Raw genomic sequence first — 23010 nt, forward strand, 5'->3', positions numbered from 1 at the left:
ATATCATGACTTTTTTCAGATTTTTTTTCTACACACTATACTATGATTTTTTTCATGTTTTTAGACTTACTATACTATGCCGTTTTTTTAAAGTTTTTTCCACATACTATACTATGACTTTTTTCTTTGACATACTATACTATAACTTTTTCGATTTTTGCGACATACTATACTATGACTTTTTTCGGCATACTATACTGTCTTTTTTAAAAAAAAAATTCATAATGCTATACTATAACTTTTCGACATACTATACTATGACTTTTTTGAATTTTTTCGACATACTATACTTTGATTTTTTAGTTTTTCGACGTACTATACTATGACTTTTTATGACATACTATACTTTGTTTTTTTAAAATTTGTTTTACTTACTCAGATTTTTTTCAACATACTATAATTTTACTTTTTAATTTTTTCGACATACTGTACCATGACCGTTTTCGACATACTATAGTATAACTTTTTTCAGACTTTTTCAACCTACCATAGTGTGACTTCTTTATGACGTTCTTCGACATACTATACATGACTTTATTTTCACTTTTTTCAACTTGCTATACTATCAATTCTTTTTACTTTTTTTCGAGTCCAGTGTCTTTTAATCTTTTTTATTTAAAGTCTAAAGTATTATACAGAACGACACCAGTAGCATTTATTTCACTTGAGTTTATTTGTAACAAATGAAACTTGTGTCGACAGAACAGAAATCCATACAGACCTGTTTTTCGGTTTTCACGCGCTCCGAGAACCAATGTAAGAAAATAAAAAGCACTTGTTGACTCGGAGCAGAAAACAAACCAAAAACAAAAAGTTTACATTTACAGACCAATTGGAGGTAATTGATCCAAGTAACACCATATTTTCATTTTTATACAATTTATAAACTCCAGTTTTATCCATCTACATGATACATTGGGGGGTAAAATAGAACACTTTTTTGTGAAACTTCTCTTTTGTGGTACAACAAATCCACAATGTGATGTATTGCACATACTGCTGTGCCATTAACTGTGATTTCAGGTGCATCCTTTTATTATATCACTCTGTATATCTGATAGATTCTTATTCACTCTTTACTTTAATCATTTATTTATTCATTTATTTATGCAATTCAATTACTCTCTGTGTTTTGTGTTATTTACATATACACAACCATGTGAGCATAACAGGGTCCATCTTTACTGAGTTCAAGTAAAACTCCTTTGGGAGGGGGGTGGGGCTATCAGAGATAATAGGATACTAGTATTAGTGCATAGTACAAAGAGAGAAAGTGCAAGTCTTCCCATAACAGGTGCGACCAAAGGGGCATCTCAAAAGTGGTACCATGCATACAAAAACGACAACAGGGTTACTGTAAGATGGTGGAAAACTGTCAACGATCCCTTAAATGATCAAGCGTTAATGGAGATACAAAAAACTGATGATGTGGGGTTCTGTGTTGTTGGAGACGTACTGTAGCACCTGAACTTCTCTCAGCCTTTGTCGTTAAAGGAAAAAAATATATAATTGTAGACGTCAGAACGAGGAACACACAAAGTAGTTTGACTGATTTTTAGGTAGAGGGCTTCAGGTGGGATCGATGGATCCGTGTGGTTTGTCATTTAGCTTTTACTCCAGACAGACAAAGATAGCCATTGCTGTTCAACTTTATATAGATTTCTACATAGCTGAGTTAAGTATGACTTTTCTGAGCCAGCTCACTGTCGGTGCCAAAGTCGCCAGTGTGGCCAAAAATTTCATGGCAGGCGAACTGAAGTCCGAGTGAAAGAATATATACACAAAGCTTGTGCAAGTGTCACAGGAAAGAAAAGACGGAAAGATGTCGACATAAAAACTTTTTTCCTGTCCAAAATGATCAGACCCTCCGGCTAATAACCTATTTTGAAACCACATTTTTTTTTGTCTGTAGTTGAGTCATATGTAAGATATTTGTTTTGATTAAAAGAGATGATAATGTTGTTGCTGGGTGATGAGTACAACTATCCAGCCTACGCAGAGCCTTCCATACAAAAATTTCACAGCCAAAAACAGAACACAATATACTTTCACATACTGTAACATAACAAAATCATATACACAGACATTCGGTTTCACATACGTACAAGCATACATACATAAAATACACAAAAAAAAAACCTTTAAAGTAACTTTATCAAAATAGGCGTGTAATATAAGGCACTAGAAATCTAAAATCAAAATACTTATTAGATGCTGTTTTGAAGTATGAATTTGATCATTCGTTGGTTGCCGTGACACACAGAAGGATGACATCATCTACTGGAGTTGTGACATGATAAAATATCGACTTTCCTAAGAGGTCAGAGGTCGTCCCCTCTGTTTTGGACACATTAAATGGTGGCGAGAACCATATGAAGCGTAACATCTTTGTGTCTGGAACATGATGCACCATCATCATCACTATCATCGTCATCATAATGGCATATAACTGCAGTTAGTGACTTGACACAAAAATATATAATACATCTACTTATTGCACACTGAATCAGACAGAGAGAAAAGTCATAGGTGAGCATTCCAGTGAGAAAATTGTTCCTTCCCTGACCCCCTCTCCATCCCACCCCATTTTTCTACATCCCTTTCTCGCTCCCTGCTTGAGAAGTCTTTGTGAAGCTTATTTGGACACATAAATAGTTGTTTTTTTTTCATACTTTGCTTTCTGTGCATACTCTCTGTAGTTCTATCTGGCTTTTCTCTAAACCTGCACACAGAAAAAACTTGGCAAGATTATTCTCGGGACGTCCTGGTAGCAGCAGGGTTAATACCGCACCTCCGTCGGTCCCTGGGAATTCATAAATGGCCGTCTAATCTGACACCACAGGCCAGATAGAAATGAGGTTGAGAGTCCTGTGTGCATGCGAAATGTGTGTTTTTAAAAACTGAGTGGGTAGAGAATACAGGAGAGTGACACTTAATGGTGGTGTTTTTCATAGAATTGTGAACATTTTCCACACTAGATTTGATTGTACACTTTAAACAGTACCGTATCACTTTTAAAAAAATCGCTACAGCTCATTGGATTACACAGACGGAAACAAAAAATACAATTTCGCCTTTGTATGGTCAGTGGGGACAAAGTCATAAATCTGTGAACACAAAAAAAAAAACAGAACGTGCCATAAAGAATACCCAGTTTTTAAAAAAACAAGATAACATATCTATATTTTTTCTAAAAAACTAAATGAGTGTTTTTACTTTGTGGTATGCATTTTAAACCTCTCTTAAGTTTCCCTTATCTTAAACCGTGAAGCATAAGGTTGAACTGGTGGTTTTTATTACTGTATGGTAGAAATATCTTTTTCATTCACAAGAAACTACACAAGAGTCTGTTTCCAAAACAAAACAGAAAAAAAACACTTCTTGGTGTCTTTTTTTTTTGGATGTGTGTTCTTTGTCTTTTTAATACTGTGTGCTCTGTGTTTTCAGTCTCCTGTTGGCAATTCTCTGGTGCTCAAAAGTCCCAGTTCTTTCAGTCCACGAGGCTTCCATAAGATAGATTTGTAGACTCCTTCTAGACAGTCCTCAAGATAGAAAAATCTAAATTTCCTGTGACAGTTAAATACTGTAGCCGGGTCCTGTATTTAGGTTGGTGATGCTACACTGGTGGTGGACGAGGTGAGAGTTCCACACCCAAACAATGTAAAGCAATCTGGGTGCTCACAAAAGCACTGAAACGAATAAAAAAATCAATATTTGATCAAGTATTCTGATTGGAACAGTGGTTGAAGTTGCTTCTTCAGACTGACCAATAGGTGTGTTTGGGCTGAGGGTGAAAGGAAACACCCTTGTCAAGCAGGTTGCTATGGCTCAGTTAGAGGTGCTGTTTCTGGGTACGGGATAAGCCGATGGGTCCCCTTCACTCTGCATGTGGTGGCAAAAATCTTCAAAGACACATCGCAGCCTAGTGCATTAATTCGGGCCGGATGTTAGAAAAGTGCACTAGGTGGGATGTGGCATGAGAGACGGCCACTCTGGTTTATGTTGCATAGTGATCAAAGCTTCCCAGGTACTCCAGACTGGCCCGGTAGCAGAACTGGTACTGGTCCTGGAGGGATGCAGAAGAATATCAAGTCAGTGACAAAGGAAAAAAGACTGAAAAAAATGAGTGTTAAGATAGAGACCATAAACTACAAGGGAGAAATATTAAAAACAGCGGGGAAGCTCACTTCTGTCTGAACGGTGGCAGGTCTCTGGGTGCGCAGCATCTTGACAGTCTGGAAGATGTCCACCACTCCCTCGTACCTCATCCTCTCCAACACGATGCTGAGGGTGATGAACACACCGGTCCTCCCTACTCCAGCACTGTTGGTGGACAGATGGAAACATATTTAGAGCTGGATATATTTAGAACCCTAACATAGTATAGTACGTCACTTAAAAGTCATAAAAAAGTCATAATAGTATGTCAATTTTTTTTTTTTAAAAGTCATAGTAAAGTATGTATTAAAAAACAAGTCATAGTATGTCGAAAAAATTAAAAAAACAACAAAGTATAGTATGTATAAATAAAAGTCATAGGATATCATGTAGAAAAAAGTCCCCCAGTTGTATCTCTCGGAAACCCTGGGAGGAGACGCTCGTCTCACTCCACTGTCGGGCACCGGGGATCGATGTGAGGGTGGGGATGGAACCCTGCTCTGCCGCAGCCAGAACCTGGAACTTAGCAACCAAGCCACCAATGCCACACGCACTTCAGATTGTTCTCTTCGTATATTTGACTTCGTCATTAGAAGTTAAACCTGAAAACTCACTGTGTCACATAAGGATCAAACCCACAACCTCCAGTATTCTAACCAGATACATACCCCACTGAGCTATCTGAGCAGATACACTGATGAAGTGTTTGTTTTAGTATTGTACTTCTTCATTTGAAGTCATAGTCATTGAAAAAGTCGCATGTCGAAAAATTTCATGAAAAAAGTCAAAGTATAGTATGTCATAAAATTTCATGAAAAAAAGTCATAGGACAGTATTTTGAAAAAAATTAAATTATAGTATGTAAAAAAAGTCATGTTGAAAAAAATAAAAAAAACCATAGTATAGTATGTTGGAAGAATTCATAAAAAAGTTTTATGTCGTAAAAAATCACAAAAAAGTTAAAGTATAGTATGTCGAAATAAGTACTAAAAAGTCACAGTATAGATTGTCGAAACAGTCCTGAAAAAAGTCATAGTATAGTATGTCGAAAAAAGCTCTTTAACAGTCTAATATATATAGTATGTCAAAATGTCATAAAAAAGCCATAGTATCGCATGTCAAAAAAGTCTTGTAAAAGTATGTCATTAGAATGTCATAAAAATGTCACAGTATAGTGGGTCATAAATTATATAGTACTGTTTGTCATTAAAATTTCAAAAAGGTCATACTAGTCATGTATAATAAACTGAAATAACATGATCATAATCCTATATAGAAGGTCTTCCCACTGGCTGTTAGTACTGATCTAATTCAGATTTTTTGCGCCCACATGGCAACGATGAGACACCGTATGCATTATCTATGTTAAAGCTATGTTGCTTCTCCTGCTAATGCAGAGAGGCAAACACAGTAACCAGTAGTGTCCCATGACTGTGACCTTCAGTCTAATGGCTTAAAATCACTGTCCTATAAAACAGTCCATCTTTAGACCCACAGTCTCCAAATCCTTACATCAACCCCAGTGAACCCTCCAGTTTGAATTAAACAGACTGCATTTACCACGGAAATAAAACAGGAGGCATTTACATATCCAAAGTGCTTTTCCTCTGACTCACCTATTCACATACAATCACACACCAAATGTGGCGAACATTTTTCTTTTCGGGTAGATGTTAAGAGGCTAAAAAGAAATAGTTGGATATATGTAAAAATTCAGAACTGTATATCGGGTCCTGCAGCATGAACATAAACTATACATACTATTATGTGGTAAGATGACTGGCACTGAAATCATCTCTGGTTTGTCAGGTACATACAGTATCTCTGATCAGTGCATATGCCAAAGATTCATCTAAACCACTTATCAACCACACATAATGTCTTTGACTATAATGTCTATTGTTTACATAGCTAATATTTACAGTGTGTATGTCATTAAACTACTACGGTAATCACATGTACAGATGGGGTGACAAATTCCAGTGAAAAACAAGCATAAAGTGTCTTAGTTAGGTGTTGGGCCACCACAAGTCTCTGAGCTCTGCTGGAGGGATGAACACCAATCTTCACCAGTCTTCCCTCATTTTCTGTTTTAATTTGGACTGTGGTGGAGAACGCTGTCTAACAGGTCAGTCAAAAAATGTCCATAGTTGTTCAAGTTTTTTGAGATAGTTAACATTATTTTCATCTGCATTTATGTTTCTCCACTCATTTATTTAGGTTTGTCTTAAATTTGTCACTCGCCTGTCACAATGAATACAACAATCACAATGTATAAAACATAGAAGTGTTAGTGGGAAGACTAGGTCTTACCTGCAGTGCACAGTAATTGGCCCATCCTGGCCAAACTGTTCTTTAGTTTTGTGCACCTGGCCAATGAAATCAATGAATCCCTCCCCTGACTTTGGCACTCCTTGCTCCGGCCAATCAGTGAACTGGAACTGACGGACTGTCCGCGATTGGCCGTCCTGGAGGAAAGGAAATGTGTTTGATGATTTTTAATCACAGAATAATAATGTCAAAGCGGTACAAATGATAACCCTCTTACAAACTGATGTCTCACCCTGGCATCAGTGACTTTGAACTCTCGGAGGATGTACTGGGGCATGTTGTACTCAGCCATTGGATCCACCACAAAGTACTGGTACCTGGCTGAGCGTTCTGCAGGCCAGTACTGGTGACACTTCTCCTGCAGGAGGACAGAAACAGAGGCTTCTGTTCAGAGCTTTACATCATCATGTCTGAGGGATTCAGTGTGTGAGGAGAATAATCTCTGGCTACTTTGTCATGAAAATATCTTCCTGACCGAATGAAAGTCATTTTTCGTCTTTTTGCCAGATGAGATATGACGTTCATGAGATACAACTCACAACATTATCTCTTTCTCACTCCATCACTGTGTTGCTTGCATTTTCAACGCTTCACATACTCTTTTTAATAAAGACTCAACATTTTTATTTTTTTACAGATATTCACCAAAAACAAATACATATTTAATCTGGATTTTTTTATTCCCCAACAACTGTTTCCTGCTGCAAAAAGACACTGTTTATGACAGGTCTCAGTAAACGGGGAGGGGAAACAGAAGAATAGGGCACAAATGTAAAAGGCCTAGAGAAGTCCTTCCGTATTAACTAGTAAAACTAAAAACTGATAATGAGTCTTAATTATAGTACAATGTGTGGTAGTGTATGTTACAGTACATGTTTGGGTAAAATCAATCATGTAATCAAGAACAAATCATCTGATATTTTAGGTCGATGTGCATTGAAACCTTTAAAAGCTGCAGTTCAATTAAAATGAATTAGTGTGGCTTTCAAAGAGTTTTGTTGTCTTTTTGTCTAGATTTTCCTTTGGAGCATATACATCCTATTATTACATAATTCCTCTGTAATTTTTGACAAACACTATGCGCTGTGATCCATAAAATCACCAGATCTACAAGCCCTTACACCAGTAGAATAACAAGTTTGCTTCCCATTTGAGCCGATCCATACTGACATGTACCTCACATAGTGTACTTGATTGCATGAGTGTGTGTGTGTGTGTGTGTGTGTGTGTGTGTGTGTGTGTGTGTGTGTGTGCGCGTGTGTGTGTGTGTGTGCGTGTATCCGTACCCGTCCCATTTCTCTCAGTTTGGTTAGCATGACAACTATGGTGGAGTTGTGTTCCCACAGCATCCTCCAGTAGTCCTCTGTGGTCTCAGCCAGCGGGCCTTGGGTTGCTATGTAGGCCTTCTGCTGCCTACAAACACAACTAGATGAATTAAATACTGTACATATGCACCCTCTTTACTATTTTTTTCTTCAAACGAAGCTGTACAGAGAGTTGACAATCTCTCTAAAGACACATATAGTAACTGAATGAACTAAACCTCAATGCCGTGCCTTAAATGCCAACAAGAAAACAGGAACATAAAAAGATAACAGTTCAGATATTGTTTTTTCCTGACCTGTATCCATCGATGAAGCTGGCGTTGATGTAGTCCGATCCCTCCACCCCTCTGATTGGCTGCAGACACACACGCGTGGTCTCGTAGGGCATGATGTTCACCAGCCGGTTCTTGAACTTGTTGCATGGCAGGTTGGCACTCACGAACCGTGATGTGTGGGCCTTGGCACTGGCCAGACGCTGGAACAGAAAAATCTATATTTCAGAATATTTCACTGACTGACATATGAAGAAAATTTTTACATATCTTTATATATTCGCCTACGAAGTAGCGTTGGTGAGAGCAGACAAAACACAAAGAAAACGAAGGGGAGTAATGGAAAGAAGGGAGGACTGGTTATAGGAGGGAAGAAAGTTCAGACAAATTCAGGGACCTCATTCAAATGTATTTAGCACAAGCCTCGGTTTTTCCCCTGGCATGCTGGACAACTGAGATTAGAAAATCAGCTTGACTCGGCGGGGCCTGAGGATATTTAGTCAGACATCTTCAATTGAATAAACAAAAGAGGGGCAATATAGGGGAACGAGGGCAGCGGTGGGGATTGGGAGAGGGAATATTCTAAAACGAACGAGAGGAGGAAGAAGGAAATCAAGAGTCGGGGGGCAGGAAACCACAAGGCCCCACACTGTCTCAACGCACATATGTGAACCACAGTTGATCCTTCACCAGTGAAGGGGAAAAAAAAAAAAACCTGGAACACACACAGTCATATGGATACGCGCAGACGTGAGCACACACTGTACACTCTCTCTCACACTCGACCATTGGATGACACGGCTTAAAACGAAAGACAGAACAACAGAGAATAGGCAGAGGGAAACCGCAGACTCTGGGGGGAACAATGGGGTCTCATGAACTGAGCCTGGACCATCGGCGGCTACCGGAGCGCTGTGGGAGAAACAGCAGTACCTTATTTTCTTACAGACAGACCGAGCTGGAAAATCCCACACCGACCACAAGTTCACCAGTTCATTTTGGTGCTCCGAACCAAAGTTTCCAGTGCCAACGATAGTAGTTCTTCATGCAAGTTGAATTTTGACTCTGTCTTATCAATAAAGTCTCAAGAAATTGTTGCTTTGATATATGCCTGTTATTTTTACCATCTGTTAAGCTTGGATAAAATCATGCCCTGTTGGCAACCTCTTTAAAAAGGAAACAAAAACACTGGGTCTTAATAGGGTGTTGGATTACCGAAAGCTGCCAGAACAGCTTCATTTCTTCGCTTTCTCACACACATGCTTCAACTTTTCTTTTCATTTGAGGGATGCGACGCTGCTCCTCCGTGAGAAATTCCATCCTTTTGGTGTTTTTTTGTTGATGAAGGTGGAAAGTGCCTTTTCTGGGCCCGCAAAGTGTTTTGAGCGAGATGAAATCTGGTGACTGGGACACCTCTGGCATATGTTTTACATCAATATAAAGCTGCGCAAACAGTTCAGCGAGTGCTCGGTTCATTGTCATTCTGAGGAGACCGCTGCCATTAGGACAGGAATGCCGGAGCATAGGATGAAGGAGATTGCTCAGAGTGGCTTTGTGTTTACTTTGCCCCCTGAGCGTCTGAGCAGACATAAACCATTCCAGGAAAAAAATTAAACCACCTGCTTTCAATATATACACCTGTATGGATAAATTCTCTTTTCACCCAGTCAAATCAGACAGGTCTGCTGAGAACTTAATATCACGGTAAACAAAATAAAAACAGCTAGAATAAAATGAAAGTAACACTACTCAATAACATGTACTCCCTCTTCTTGCTTTTATGTTCTCACTTTGAATTCTGATCAGCTCCCTAAATGTTTGAAGGAACCCACATGACCTTTCCCTGAGATTGTATTATAAACTGCAACTTTCTGGCTTACAGTACATTATTCAGTCTGTGCGTACCCATCAAACGTCCAAAACCACGCTGCTCTCTAAAACCCTCAGCAGAACTCTCTTACCGTGGATTCAAAAGGTGCAATCCCATAATCCCCTTCAAATCCAACCATCCATCCTGAGTATATGAAACTCTCAGAGGGGGGGGAAACGCTTACAGCCCTGGGAAAGATGCTCAGTGACTATCAAGGTCAGGAATTCCAGGTTCATACATACTGTATGTCCTTGTGGAGGAGGTTGTTCTCAAGCTGAGAGAAGCTTCTCCAGCAGCGACTATATAGATCTCCTCCAAGATGAGATTGTTTTGCCGACAGTACAAGTTTTAGAGGTCAGGAATTTAATTTGAACCTTAACATTTAAATCAACATGGATGAGACACAACGGAGGTTCAACATCTACAGTTATGTGGTAAATTAGTAAACTTAATCTGCTGATGTGGGAGACCAAAACAGCCACTAAATGGACCTTGATGTGAGATTGTTTTCATGAACATTGTTATTGTTTGACAAGGTGCGTTCTAGATAATACACAGACATGTAAAACACCAAAAAGTTTGCCATTTCAACTGATTATGAACAACACACTATGTCACTGTGTTTTTATCCCAGCTAACTTGGCAAAAATGTGTTGTTCTTGAAAGCTTTTTTCCATTCAATTTAATTGACTTTGCTGTTAATTTTCATTGGCCATTTTACTATACCACGCAATCTTGATTTTTATAAGTTTGGGATGTAAAATTCTGGGATTGTTAACCAACCTCCTTTCTCTGTGTTCTTTTGTACTTGAACTGTTCTTGTTAGGACACGATATTGGACAAAAAAACACATATTAAAGGAGGAGTTTTGGGAAAAACCCTTATTTTTCTTTCTTGCTGAGAATTCAATATGAAGCTGGTGCCAGCAAAAAAGTTAGCTTAGCGTAGCGTGCTGACTGGAAACGGGGGAAACGAGCTATCTGGCTCCGTCAAACAGTCAATAAATCCGCCTACCAGCTCACTAATTAACACATAGGTTATGTGCAGGACTTGGCCAGGTAAAGTGAATTCATTCCATCTCTGCTGGTTTCCTGGCAACCCCATGGTGACAACAGGACGCCAGGAAGTCACTGCGGTATACCGACAAATAATCCATCACAACTTGTTGTTTTTACCCCTATATTTTCGTTCAAATGATATTGAACAGACGGACATGAGAGTAGTATCGATCTTCTCGTATACCTCAGTAAGAAAGTAAATAAGCATTGTGTCAAACTGTTCCTTTAAGTAAGAATACTTCCTTAACTCCAGAGTTACAACCTTAAGACCTCTACACCTTAACGAAGACTCTCAGGATACAGCCTCACCTTAATCTCCAGCTCTAAGCCTTCAATATTTTATATAATAAACACAGTGATCGTAAAGTGTACTTTCTTTATGGGGTCAGGACGGCCCAGAGATAATCTTTAGACATTGATTCATAGGAAGCACGGAATATCTACAGTACCAAATCTACAGGACCCTGATGTTTATCCTTCTGTGTGTCGAGGGGCAAGAAAAAGGTAACAGAAACCAGTAAAGTGTCACATTATCACCATCAGTCTGACCTAATGTTACAACCTTCAAGGACATTGTGATGATTAGTCCTCACCTTGAACTCCAGCTCCATGCCGGTGACATTCTCCCCCGGTTCGATCTGCGTCAGCCTCTGGATGTAGGAGAAGAGGTTCCTCGCGGGGACCTCGGTGTTCCCGCAGGTCACGGCCTCCAGCAGCGCATCATGAATGAAGATGTACTGATCCTCCGTCTGGACCATGTAGTTCCTCTGGGAGCGCATCAGCGTGACATGGCCGTAGATGTCGAGAGCCTTCTCGTGCTTGATTCGCTCCGCCATGGCGTCGATCACGATGAAGCAGCCCGTGCGACCCACTCCGGCACTGAGCCAGGGAATAGAAAAAGGGAGCAGATGGTGATGATGATGATATTCTCACATAACCTATAGGGTACGAGTTGTTGAGCAAATAATTATTCCTGAGTGTTGTCCGTGTCTTCAAACCTGGTACAAACCTGGCCCTGTTGCATATTGCAAAAGCTCTAACATACTGTGCCTAAATCAACTAAGTATCACAAAGATGCCAGCCAGCAATATTTCCAACAAAGGACGTACAAATTGACATCAGCGATGAGTCAGCATCACCGTCTGACTGGCATTAGGAAGATATCCTCTCCTATCGACATACAATCCAGAAATATAATACATTTAGCTGCCCACCCAAACACTTCACATTTCTGCTGTGCTAGTACCTAAATGGTGAAACACCCTGACCAAGCAAGTTTCCGCAAGTGAATAAAAAACCTCTTTATATGGTTAAATTAATATCAGTGTGTATGTGCGCGCTAGCATGTCTGTTGTTCAGGTGGAATGAGATTCGGTCCATTATTTGACACAGAAGCCGGTTGATATGTTAAGGCACATTATGATGGAGTCTTGCCGGGATAATTAAATTTGACTGATAATCCTGTTAGATACTCCATCTGACTGCTACGGAAGATTAGGAAGAGCTCCTCTCCTGCCAACCTTTTCACCCCCCCTCCCGCCCTCGTCTCCCTGCCTCTTTATCTTCCCTCCAAGTACCCTTCCGACGCTCTCACACCAGCCCCGCCACTTTTTCACTCTTGCATTTGTACTCCATTTTCTCTCCACCTTTCCTTTTCTTTAATTCATCATTTCCATTCACCGCGTCCCGTATTTGACCTCACCTTCTCTCTCATTCTGCACGTATCTCCTCCTCTAACTCCCAGTCCCTCGCTAACACTCCCTCTCAATCATTCCTCAATCCCCCTTTCCTCTTCCTTCCACCATCTATACCTCGCTAATTCTTCCTCCCGAGAGCTTCCGCTTCATACTCCTTCTGCTACCCTCCGTCTTCTCTCCTTCTCTTCCTGCTAGCAGCTTCGTTCCAGCTCTGGAGCTCAACATTGTGCCAAGGTTGCAATGACAGGTTTCCAGAATTTTCCCCTCCAACCAACGCGCGAGCCTCCTGCTGCTCAGACAGCAACACATTTGAATATAAACTTGCGAACTCAGATCTACAGTACCAGCAGCTTAAACAGTAAATACTGAACACTGAAAGCTACTTATGGAAAAGAGGGTCAGCATGGCGGCTGCTGTAGTTGTAAAACCTTGAGATGATGGCTGTTGTTAGAGGAGGAATGTGGCCTCACTAAGCCAGTGAGGATGGTTAAGGGTTTGTATAATGGCAGGTCAGTCTCATTTCAGTTCAGGACCTGTGAATGATTTTATACAAGTGCTCTTGGACTCTTGTTGAGATTCACAGACTCCCTGGCTTTTGAAAATAATGCTGCCAAGTAAAACCCAAAATAACACATAAGTGTTTCATGCAAGCACACACACATAATCAAAGATCAAATGTATTTTCTTTGTGGTCAGGGACCACTGGATTGTTTTCCTTGGTGATTTTAGTCATTATTTCAGTACAGTGAATTACAATCAATAAAAAACATGGATAAAGCACTGACACACACACACACACACACACACACACCTGCAATGGACGACCATGGGACCGGCGTCTGGAGGGTTGCATGCTTTGACCCTGCGTAGGAAGGCCAGGAACGGGGTGGGGTGTTCAGGCACCCCGTGATCTGGCCAGGCGGTGAACTGGAAGTGACGAACCTCGCGCTTCTCATTGGAGCCGCTCTGGACAAGCAGACGGACAAGAGTGTTAAAGATAAAGCTGGTGTTACTCTACAGTGTTGTTATTGTCAACAGACATACTGTGTCCCATGAAAAGACCAAAACCCACAATGTGTTTCAGTACTTTCTGACTTCCCTACCCTGCTTGTGGTACTCGGCCCCAGGCCCGATTGTTCCTAATGAAGATGTAAATCTTTAAAAACAGGTCACAAATTAAAAAAAATAATACTAATTTCCTAAAACAGCTGTGAAACATCGCTAAAACAGGAGTGAATTTGGGGGATTATTTTCCAGTCATGGATTAATACACTTTTGGTGGCCCAGTGGGTATTTACAGCAGCAGGACAGTGTATGTGGGACGGACTGTGACGTTATTATTACCACGAACATGGGCACTGTAGTTTATTTTCAGTGAACGACAATGTGGCTCGCTGATGTGTTTTAATAGTTTTGGGATGATGGAGGTCTGTGGCACAGAGGATTAAGCTGCAGTATATCAGGCTTTGGCTACACGACCGACACTTGTTAGTAGGATCAATTTATTGTTGGTTTTGGCGTTTTCCTGCGATTTGTTGACAACAAGAAAAATATAGAATATCACCAGACTTATCCTTTAAAATGTACAATTCTTGGCTAGCATATATACGTGAACAAACTATGAATATACTGTTGGTTTATTGAAGCAGACAGAAGCTCCATTTCATTTTAGATGAGACAATAATTCAGTAGCCACAGAATGGAAAAATGTGAACAAACCAAGTATGAACCAATATGTTAAGAATTTATCTGCATGTGTTGCTATGGAAAAACTAACTGTCAGTTTCTGTAAATATCTGGGGGAGCTTCTTGGAGTTTTTGAAACATAAAGTTGGATATGATCAATAAAGCAAAAGGCCAGGGTGAGGGGGCGGGAAAGCTGGAATAAGATTATAAAGTGTAGTAGCTCTTTAAGATTTCTGTACATATAAAATACGTTCTTTCAATTCAACAACTAACTATTCTAAGAAAAAAATAGGCCACTATTATGAATGATGAATCACTTTCAATCTCATTGGAAGGCTCAATAATGTATGAAAAGATAAACAAAAAAACATTCTGTTCTCATGTGGTTGTTCGTCATGTTGGATCACAAATACAGGCAACTGCATATTTATGTACAAACTGTGACATGGCCACAGAATCGAGCACAAACACACAAACTAGTGTGCATAAATATTTCAACAGATCAATACACACACACACGGCCCCATTACACTCCACTGCACATGTCATGTTACCTTGTAAAGAGCGAAGGTCCTGACAGAATAGGTGGCCAGCTCCACTGTGTCCAGCAGAGTGACCTGGATGAGGCCGTAGGTCTCTGTGCCCCGTGTCGGCCAGTACTGATCACACTTCACCTACACGGGGAAGAGGGAAGACGCTGTGAGAGATGCAGAGCAGTTTGCATATGTCTGTACACTTTTTTTGTGAAGGAAGAGAGAAAGAGAGAGCTGACTGGGGTGCGTGTGCTCGTGTACAGACGCCAAAAAAAGGGAAGGGGAGTGTTGAAGCAGATCAGTGAGAGAGCTTTTTTTGCAAATTCAGACAGTAATGTTCGGAAAAAATGTGCATATAGCGACAACTCAGCGTGTGAAAAGTGGTTTTAATAAGTGTGTGGGGTGAAGAGTGGCAGAGAGAGAGACAGGGTGGAGAGAGAGAGAGAGAGAGAGAGAGAGAGAGAGAGAGAGAGAGAGAGAGAGCGGCTTCCTGGGGTGGGATCCTGCATACGTTGAGCTTTAAGTACTAAAAAACTGTGTGGCATGAAATTGCCATAGGTTGGTGGGCTCTCACAAAGAGCAGAGCTGGAAAACCCAAGTGACACCTAAAGTTCAGCCTCTCACATATTTGATGCCCTACATTCCAACCTCACAAATCCCTACAAAACTACACCCCGCACACCCAATCCCAGCGTCCCTGACCACAAAAACACCTAGAATCCCCCTGTATAAAGCGGTCATATTTGTAGTTCTTCAGCCCAGCCTTGGAGACCCCAAAGGAGAGAGGAAAAAAAATCCCAGAGGAGGGGGAAACGGGGAGGAGGAACTTGGCAGAATCAGGCCAAACCAAACGTTATGTGCTGATCCCTCCAGTCCTCACATCAAAGACAGCAGGGAGCTCAGCTCAGCTCGCTCTGCATTCCACTGCTCCAGACTGGGGATTATGCGTTTTGGCCCGGGACGTTCAGGCTGTAATTACAGCTTTTCAACTGTTGTTTTCCCACCAGACCTTGAGACACTGCGGGGACAGAAAACGGTCGTCCATGTAGGGGGGCAAGACCCCTGCCAGAGACTAAACAGGATCGCAGTAAACGCCTGGTGTGAAGACTATATTATCCATTGATATATTGGCTAACGGCATAACTGCGCCCTGCTCGTGTGTGGTTTTGATTGGTGCTAAAAGGGAGGATACTGGCAAGATTCCCACAGCGGGACCATCTGTGATCATCTGTGTTGTTAATGCGTAAACACATAATGGCGTAATGTTGAGAGGTGTTAAATGAGATTAAATCATTTTCTCCAACAAGCAGCCCACTACTCCCTCAAACAGTAGATACAGAGTTAGTGGGTTGATAATAAGCAGCTAAGTATACTCAAATTGACTGTTTCCACTGTTGCAACTACTTTATTGAATTTAGAGAATTTAAAACCAAGTAGTCAGTTACAAACTAAGGATTCGTCATGTTTATGAGACAGCCTACAGCTTACAATTAGGTGCAGTCCTTCATTCTGTAGCGATTCTGCAGCAAAACTACAGAGTGTTTCATACAAGTAGCCAGCGTGTAAAAGACTGTCTTTCTTCAATGGCTGCATCCTATCCTGCATAGCCACTAGACAGGAAAATAGAAAAACAGTCGTGGGCGTGATCATGCAAACTGTAGATACTAATGTGCACTGTTTCTGACCCGCAGTGGTTACAATAAAAACCCATTTCAGAACAAGTTAACTATGAGTGCCTTGCGGTGAGTTGAAAACAATCCTGCGTTCTCACTCAATGCACTGGCTATTGCACAGAACATAAAGGAGGGGGGAAACAGCAGAAAAAAAGGGCACTGGATAGAGGAAAAAAAGGTAAGGAGAAAACCATGTGAGGTGAGGTTGCATTTTTTAAAAGGGATTAGCAAAGGAGAGAAAGAGAGGTCTTGCCTTAGAGAAGAAATAAGAGGGCATCTGAGGGTCAAACAGACACAACAGAGACAGTTGGAAAAAGTTGAAAAGGAAACAGAGTTTTAACACAAGACACAGGTTAATAGGAGAAGAAAAGCACAGATGAGAGGAAAGGATCATTTTCTGAACAGGGCTCTGGACATAATTGGTTAGCACTTAATCATGATTCATACCTCGAGCCATTCTTGTTATTTTTATTCTAACATGACATTCTCATTACATGGAATTTTTACTCAAGCGCAGATTCTGTTAACAACAGCAAAATGCCTCGAAGCTAAATGATTTTTCTAATTCATTACCTACCCTCTATGAAGCTGTACTTGTAATTCCTCTAGGTCTTGCTCACCATTCAACTCTATTACATTCTATTGTATTCTATTCTGACATGCCACCTCGTGCGATCCCACACGTCCACTCTAACGTCTCACTTAACCACGGCGCTTTTAGCTTGGTCATCATAATGATGGTTTGTCTATTCTATAAAGTATTTTTGTACTGCATGACGTGTCCTTACATCCTCCCCTACTGTCCTGTTGAGTAAATCTGGACTCAACTGTCCTTCCAGATCCTAAAAAATGAACATCCTGTCCTGGTCTGTCTTGTACCTCCAAACTGCTGTCAAACCAACCATATCCAATCCTATTCTGACCTAACTGTACTTTATTCCTCCTACTGTACTGTAATTTAACCTTCAGAAATGGCCTTGTCCTACTCAACTCAATTTTACTTAATCACGCTCAACCTCACATCCCTCTTCCACATCCTATCCTGTTATTTTATACCCTATTATCTTACCCTTCTGTACCCACGTCTTCCTCATCCTAACATCTCTCACTTATAGTCAATCCAGTCAAATTCTACCAAACCCAGTCCTACTCTACACTGAGCCTACTTTACCCTTTTTCTGTGCTGACTGTGGGTTCTTCTGACATTTTCTCAACCATGTGAAAAGCAGAATGCTGCAGGTAAAGCAAATAAACAATGCACTGCATGTACTGCATGTAGCCTACCTGAGCAACTAGTTTGCTAATGTAAACTGGTATAGACCAAGGAAATAAAGGTCTGCCACACTTGCTTCATAGAAAAATATCTGTCAGGCTGTAGTTTGTAGTACTTCTTATGTTTTCTGCATTTAGTGTAATATATACACTCACCGGCCACTTTATTAGGCACACCTGTTCAATTGCTTGTTAACACAAATAGCTAATCAGCCAATGATATGGCAGCAACTCAATGCATTTAGACATCTAGACGTGGTGAAGACGACTTGCTGAAGTTCAAACCGAGCATCAGAATGGGGAAGAAAGGGGATTTAAGTGACTTTGAACGTGGCATGGTTGTTGGTGCCAAACGAGCTGGTCTGAGTATTTCAAAAACTGCTGATCTAATGGGATTTTCACGCACAACCATCTCTAGGGTTTACAGAGAATGGTCCGAAAAAGAGAAAATATCCAGTGAGCGGCAGTTGTGTGGACGGAAATGCTTTATTGATGTCAGAGGTCAGAGGAGAATGGGAAGAGTGGTTCGAGATGATAGAAAGGCAACAGTAACTCAAATAACCACTCGTTACAACCAAGATATGCAGAATACCATCTCTGAACGCACAACACGTCCAACCTTGAAGCAGATGGGCTACAGCAGCAGAAGACCACCCGGTACTAGCAAGGTGTACCTAATAAAGTGGCCGGTGAGTGTATATTGCTGACAATAAAATCTATAAAGGTATGTTGTATTTACACAATGTCTCACATTGTTTTCTTGCAAAAAAAAAGTGTATAGTCAAAATTCCAGCTGTTTTCTTGGGACAACATTAATGGTCATGTTCCACTTGCTTCAACTACGACTTCGCTAACCTGTACTGGTAGTGGTACAAGTTCGGGTGGAGAAAATTGTTTATCCTGCATACTCTACTTTTTCTACATTAATTGACCCTACCCAGCTACTTGTACTACATATCTTACCCTATCCCAAATTTATTCTCCCTTATGTCATGTCTTTCCACATTTATTCCACTATGTCTTGTGTTCTGTGCATAGCCTACCATCCTGCTGTCCTATTCCAGCCTTTTGCCAAAAAATGCTACTTAATATTGCATCATGAATTCCTAATATCTGCCCCTTTCCCAATGTAACCTACTCCTTCCTCTCCCGCCTGATTCTATTTTATTCCATCCTCCTCTTCCCTTCTCTTCTGTTGGGCATCAGTCTTGTGTTGGCTTAGCGCTGTGCTTCCCTGTCCTTGCCGTCCCACGTCTCTTCCATTCCTCTTTTCTTACCCGTGACTTCTCCTCCAGCTTGGTCATCATGATAATGTTAGCTGTGTGCTGCTCCCAGACCATCCTCCAGAATTCCCCGAAAGTCTCAGGGAGGGATCCCTGAGTGGCGATGTAGGCGTTCTGACGGCGGTAGCCATCAATATAGTTAGCGTTGATGTAGTCACTGCCTGGGACACCTGCATAATGAGGACAAAGTGGAAGTTACGGAGGATGGTGGGGAATAAAATGGAAAGAGGTGTGTGCAAGGTGAGGAGGAGAATGAATGGTGACGGCTCGAGGTGGGAGAGACAAAAACGGAGGGGAACCGGTGGCTGAAATAGATGCCACTGATGCTGAAATATGTGTTCATGTTCTCTCCACTGAGTCATATGTACGATGAATGTTTCGACATGGAAACAGTATCTGTCCTTTGCAGGTGAACCTGATTCTTATTCTGATTCACGGTGAAATAATCTATATGAATTATTTAAATTCTATTGCCATGAAAGCAGGTTTACGACCCAGTAATAAAGGGTGCAGATCATATGAGGTCATGGCAGGCAGATTAATGTTTTCACAGAGCCAAGCGTCCTTTGGTGTTGGATTGTTCAGCCGTCTTGTTTTATAATACGTGCTAAGACGATCATGGGCCTAATCTGAGTATACTCTGGATGTGTCGCTTTGAATGGCAATATGACTGTAAGGCCGTCTCTGTGTAAAACTCGGCTGACACTGCTTGTCCTGGAAGGGATTGTGTGTATGTGTGTGTGTGTGTGTGTGTGATGTGAGAGACCATCTGTGTGTGTTTGATTTAGGATCAGTCCTGCTCATCTGGGGCCTAATACCATAATCCCAAAAATCACTGAGTCACAGCTCAAACATGCACACACACACCAAAACACCAAAGTACACACACGGGCATACACACAGACGTGTACGCGTGCATTCAGCCGTGACCCGATTCTGCTGAAGTGGGACACAAAACTCCTTTTGAGTCGTCTGATAGCGGTTTACATTTGAAAAGATAGAAGTCAATGAGCAAACAGTAGAATCCCGACAGGAAGAAACTCCTGCAGCTGATTCTCTAATAGCAGATTTTTCTATGAGCACAACTCACTCCCCGTACAGTCGTAAAACCCCCAGCATCCATCGCACATACAGCACAGACTCACACACACACACACATTTAAATGACAGAGGAGTACGGGGTGTTTACACAACTTATTTTAAATGGGATGGGGACAGACGGTAAGAAGAGCTCCCAACATATGCTTATCAACCTCAGTCTTTAAAAGACAGCTTGGCTAAACGCTTTGATGTGCTATAACTTTATTGCGAGGGACTACAGCAGAAGCACTGTGCAGATAAAACAAACACACACTTCCAGTTACTCGGTGGCTACACTGGCTTGGCAGAGAGTGTGTGTTCATGCAGCGTGTGTGGAGGAGACTGGGAGCAAAAGTGCATATCTGTGCTAGTGCACATCCCGGGCATGTGTTTTAAATCTATAGTAGAGAGTGTGTGTGTGTGTGTGTGTGTGTGTGTGTGTGTGTGTGTGCTTGTGTGTGTTTGGACATGCTCAAGAGTATATGTGTTTTCTAAGCTGAAAGAAAGACAGGCAGCCAGGGCTCCAGGACAGGCGGGGGTGGAAGGGCTGCTCACACATGCTCTGCCCAGATAAGGCTCATCTGTTTGGGCTTGGCCTCCCACTGCCTCCCTCTCTCCACAGTGGAGCTGCCAGTTTCTCTGCCTCAGGTCTTTCCCAGCTGAGGTGGGTGAGTGCGCTTCAAAAAACGCACACTGAGAAGAGGACTGAGACTATTTTTTTTTCTTCTAATTTTAGACTATTTTAAAAAAGACCGAATCCAGCAAAATGATCACACTATGAAAGTATATCAGCAAAATAGGCTATTAATAAAGTGTGAGCCTAATTTATCTCCATAAACATTAAAAATGGTGAAGTGAGAGACCATATCAGTTGTATGATGTGGTGATGCAGCGGGTAGAAACAGCAGTTTGTTTGAATCCTGAAATTATATTTTTTATGGCTGATGCAGGCAAAGCCATTTGTTGTGTGTGTTGTGTGAGAATTGGCAATAAAATCTTTGGACTGTTAATACCCCCATTGGTCATGGATAGCATCTCTCACACAAGCAAATTCATGCAGATACACTCAAACACACACGTTCTTCTAGACTTGTGATGACGCTCGTTGACATAATGCAGCTTAGCTTCCCTAGCTTCTATTCCCAACCTTAAAGGTGCAACGTGTAAGATCTGAGTTTTAGTTTAAAACATAAAAACATCATTAATTAACATTATCAACAGAATGTGAAGAGGTTACTGTGTTGACATTTATGTCAAAGAGGTCCATGTATTGTGTTGCAGAGATGAAATGAGCATGCTACTGTAACTGACTAGCCCTTGCTCGTACTTTCTTGTAATTCCACCTGTTCCTCGAGAGAAGATAGAGAGTCACTGTAGCGGCAGTCTGCCCTCAGTCCAGAGAACGAAGAGGTAGAGCTGCCCTGAGGGCTTGTCAATAATACCTCCATGGTCCGTGTGCGTTTTATAATTTGTTTTAATTGGATTAAATTCAAAGACTCGCACCTTCGCCTCGTCCTCACTGTCACCGGGAGGCTGCCTCACCAAGACTACAGTGTGCAGAAGCTCCGGAAGACGGACAGAGACCGTACAGCCCCTGGTCAGTAAACACAGATGGCTAACTTGAACTATATACGCCACACACGAAGGATATAAGATAGTTAGCTGGATAGAGTCTCAGCAGTTTGGTTGAATTTTACGTATACTTGCCCTCATGTTAATCAGTAGTTGGCTTTTTTTTAAGAACTGATAACTGTAAATTTAGATTGTATGGACCCAGTAGTAGAGGTGACCCCTATTTCTTTGGAGCAGGTGGCTCAGTATTTCACGTTGCACCTATAAAGTCCCAGTGAAATGGAAGTTAGAGCGTCTTTAGCTTCTGTGCTGTGAGTACTCCCCAATGAAACTGAATATTTGAGTGGTGTACAGTTACAAGAGGGATTTTAATGAAATCCTTTGCATTTGATTGCACTGCTAAAAGTGAGCGGTCTTAGAATGTAGCGCGTTACATACTGTAACTACAGCAAAGAGGACTGTGGTTCCACACACACCTCCCTTATCGCTAAAAGTTGCAGATTGATTGATGGATGTCATAATATTATTGGTTGAAATTGGTTGGTACTAGTTTATGTAAGCGTATATCAGATTTTGTTTTACAGGAAGAAAAAATGCTTGGATTTTGATATAAAAATACAAATAAATCGATTTTTTTGTAATCTATTTTGTATATATTGTTAAATAGGTGCACAATATGACAGGGGATGTGATCTAAAAGGGTTAAAAATGCATTTTCCGTTTCATCTCGACTTTAACCGTCACAACTACATAACCAATCTAAACTCTTAGCGTAACCTTAACCCTGAAATCAAGTCATAAACCTCAAACAGCCCTTTAGAGAAGTGACCGAAATGCCGTCACTTCCTAAAAATGTCCTCACGCTTCAAGTGTGTCCTCACAAAAATAGAATTACAAGAGCGCGGAGACACACACACACACATATGCACACAACACACACTGGCAGCGTGTCTTACCCTCAATGCTGGAGAGTATGACCCTGGAGTGATCATAGGCAATGACGTTAGCATAGCGGTTCTTTGGTTTGTTGACCTCCAAGTTGGAGTTCTCCCATGTGAACTGCTGACCGGGGTCGACGGACTACAAGACGCAAAAGACAATGTCAAAGAACATAGAGCAAACATCAACAGAAAGTACCACTTTTGTTGTTCAAACTCCTATACGGATGATCTTATAATATCATGCATATGCTATACAGTA

At 41.1% G+C, this 23010-nt stretch overlaps 1 protein-coding gene across 35 annotated transcripts in view; it reads right to left on the reverse strand.

Annotated features, from left to right (window-relative positions):
- Nucleotides 1-649: 649 nt before the first annotated feature.
- The window catches only part of ptprdb (protein tyrosine phosphatase receptor type Db), a 172227-nt gene continuing 149866 nt past the window's right edge, over nt 650-23010 (reverse strand). For 21 of the 35 annotated variants that reach the window (XM_037764653.1, XM_037764651.1, XM_037764647.1 and 18 more), the window contains 12 exons: nt 22767-22890; nt 19153-19328; nt 16857-16880; nt 14952-15071; nt 13523-13677; nt 11608-11893; nt 8111-8289; nt 7776-7902; nt 6722-6847; nt 6472-6626; nt 4188-4323; nt 650-4066 (listed from right to left, as the gene is read on the reverse strand). In XM_037764653.1, coding sequence (XP_037620581.1) covers nt 3998-4066; nt 4188-4323; nt 6472-6626; nt 6722-6847; nt 7776-7902; nt 8111-8289; nt 11608-11893; nt 13523-13677; nt 14952-15071; nt 16857-16880; nt 19153-19328; nt 22767-22890 — 1677 coding nt within the window. In that variant the 3' untranslated portion in view covers nt 650-3997. The remainder of the gene's footprint in view (nt 4067-4187; nt 4324-6471; nt 6627-6721; nt 6848-7775; nt 7903-8110; nt 8290-11607; nt 11894-13522; nt 13678-14951; nt 15072-16856; nt 16881-19152; nt 19329-22766; nt 22891-23010) is intronic. The other 14 variants (XM_037764673.1, XM_037764675.1, XM_037764672.1 and 11 more) reach the window with 1 other exon arrangement.

This window comes from Sebastes umbrosus, chromosome 3, assembly GCF_015220745.1.
Source record: "Sebastes umbrosus isolate fSebUmb1 chromosome 3, fSebUmb1.pri, whole genome shotgun sequence".
In the NCBI taxonomy this organism is placed as follows: domain Eukaryota; kingdom Metazoa; phylum Chordata; class Actinopteri; order Perciformes; family Sebastidae; genus Sebastes; species Sebastes umbrosus.